The 1,483-nt window shown below is 60.4% G+C and overlaps 1 protein-coding gene across 1 annotated transcript in view; it reads left to right on the top strand.

Annotated features, from left to right (window-relative positions):
• The window catches only part of PLXND1 (plexin D1), a 56,473-nt gene that overhangs the window by 50,947 nt on the left and 4,043 nt on the right, over positions 1-1,483 (top strand). The window contains exons 29-32 of the mRNA XM_045290131.1: positions 71-105; positions 320-424; positions 975-1,137; positions 1,445-1,454. Of these exons, the coding sequence (XP_045146066.1) occupies positions 71-105; positions 320-424; positions 975-1,137; positions 1,445-1,454 (313 nt within the window). The remainder of the gene's footprint in view (positions 1-70; positions 106-319; positions 425-974; positions 1,138-1,444; positions 1,455-1,483) is intronic.

The raw sequence follows: 1,483 nt of genomic DNA, 5'->3' as shown, positions 1-1,483 counted from the left end.
CCCCCCACTCTGAGTGGGCCTCTCCCCCTGCTCGCTTGTTTATTTATTGTGCGTGTGTTTCCTCTTGCAGTGAAAGACTTGGACACAGAGAAGTATTTCCATTTGGTGAGTGCCTGGCCATGGCCCCGGGGAGCCAGCCCCTCTCCTGGGTGTGGCCGGCCTCCTGCCACCCCGGGCCTCTGAGACAAGTACTCCCAGGCCTAGAAGAACCTGGGTGGAGATAGGACTGGGACCGGAGTCAGAGGGTGCCCCGCCCCACCCCACCTAGCAGAGCCAGGGGCCACGGGACAGCCCGGGACTGAGCACTGCTTGGCCCCAGGTGCTGCCCACGGACGAGCTGGCTGAGCCCAGGAAGTCGAATCGCCAGAGCCACCGCAAGAAGGTGCTGCCCGAGATCTACCTGACCCGCCTGCTGTCCACCAAGGTGGGCCCCACCCCAGTCCCCTCCGTGGGCTCTGTGGGGAGGGGAGGGGCTCACCTTCCACCCTCCACCAGGTCAACTATGTGCCCATGCTTGCAGGGGGCCCAGGTCCTTCCTGGTGCCTCTGTGGGGCCCAGTGGACTCCTGGCAAGATGCTAAGAGTTTGGGGTTCTGCCTACAGGGGGCTGCTTTGAACTTGCTCGAAGCAGTAAGAGATGCAGGAGAGATAGCCGTACTCGCCCTTAATAGAGGGGGTTGAGGCCCAGTAGCATGCAGTGATACCCCAGGGTCCCTCAACTCAAGGGCAGCACCGGCAGCACCCCAGGACCCACATCCCAGCTCCATCCCATGTCCTGAGTCCTCTCAACACCCCTGCAAGGTGGGCTTCACAAATCCTTTTCACAATGAGAAAGCAAGCCAGCGTGGCCCCATGACTAGCCCAATGGCACAGAGCTTCTCCATTCCCCATCCAAGTACCAAGGGCTCCCAGGAGCTGCCGTAGGTGCCTACTCGCCCCCACGAGCAACCGGGCTGACAGCAGCTTCCCCCGCAGGGTACACTGCAGAAGTTCCTGGACGACCTGTTCAAGGCCATTCTGAGCATCCGCGAGGACAAGCCTCCACTGGCCGTCAAGTACTTCTTTGACTTCCTAGAGGAGCAGGCTGAGAAGAGGGGCATCTCGGACCCAGACACATTGCACATCTGGAAGACCAACAGGTGCCAGAGCCACGACTTTCAGCCCACCGGCACATAGTACCCCTTCCCCCAGACTTAATACCCCATGCTTCGTTCCCCCAGCTGTACAACCAGGGTGAGACCCGTCATCACTAAGAAGAATTAGGAAAGTTCCCAGGGCTCAGTGTTTGCCTCGCCCTCATGTTCCTCCCCCATCGTGGGTGGCAACAGCCAGCTCCATTTCACAGGCGAGCGCACGGAGGCTCCCGGGGAAGCAGCACCTGCCCCATCTCCCATGGGCCCTGTGGTAGCAGAGTCACAGTCTTGTGACTTCCTCTAAGTCTCTTCGCCTTCCTCTAAGGCAGGTCTTAGCTTTTGGGGGGTTCA

The sequence above is a fragment of the Echinops telfairi genome, unplaced genomic scaffold (genome assembly GCF_000313985.2).
Source record: "Echinops telfairi isolate 266 unplaced genomic scaffold, ASM31398v2 ScPeMD7_31;HRSCAF=116, whole genome shotgun sequence".
Lineage (NCBI taxonomy): Eukaryota > Metazoa > Chordata > Mammalia > Afrosoricida > Tenrecidae > Echinops > Echinops telfairi.
The sequence above is the reverse complement of the archived record's forward strand: the minus strand, read 5'-3'. Positions and strand labels throughout refer to the sequence as shown.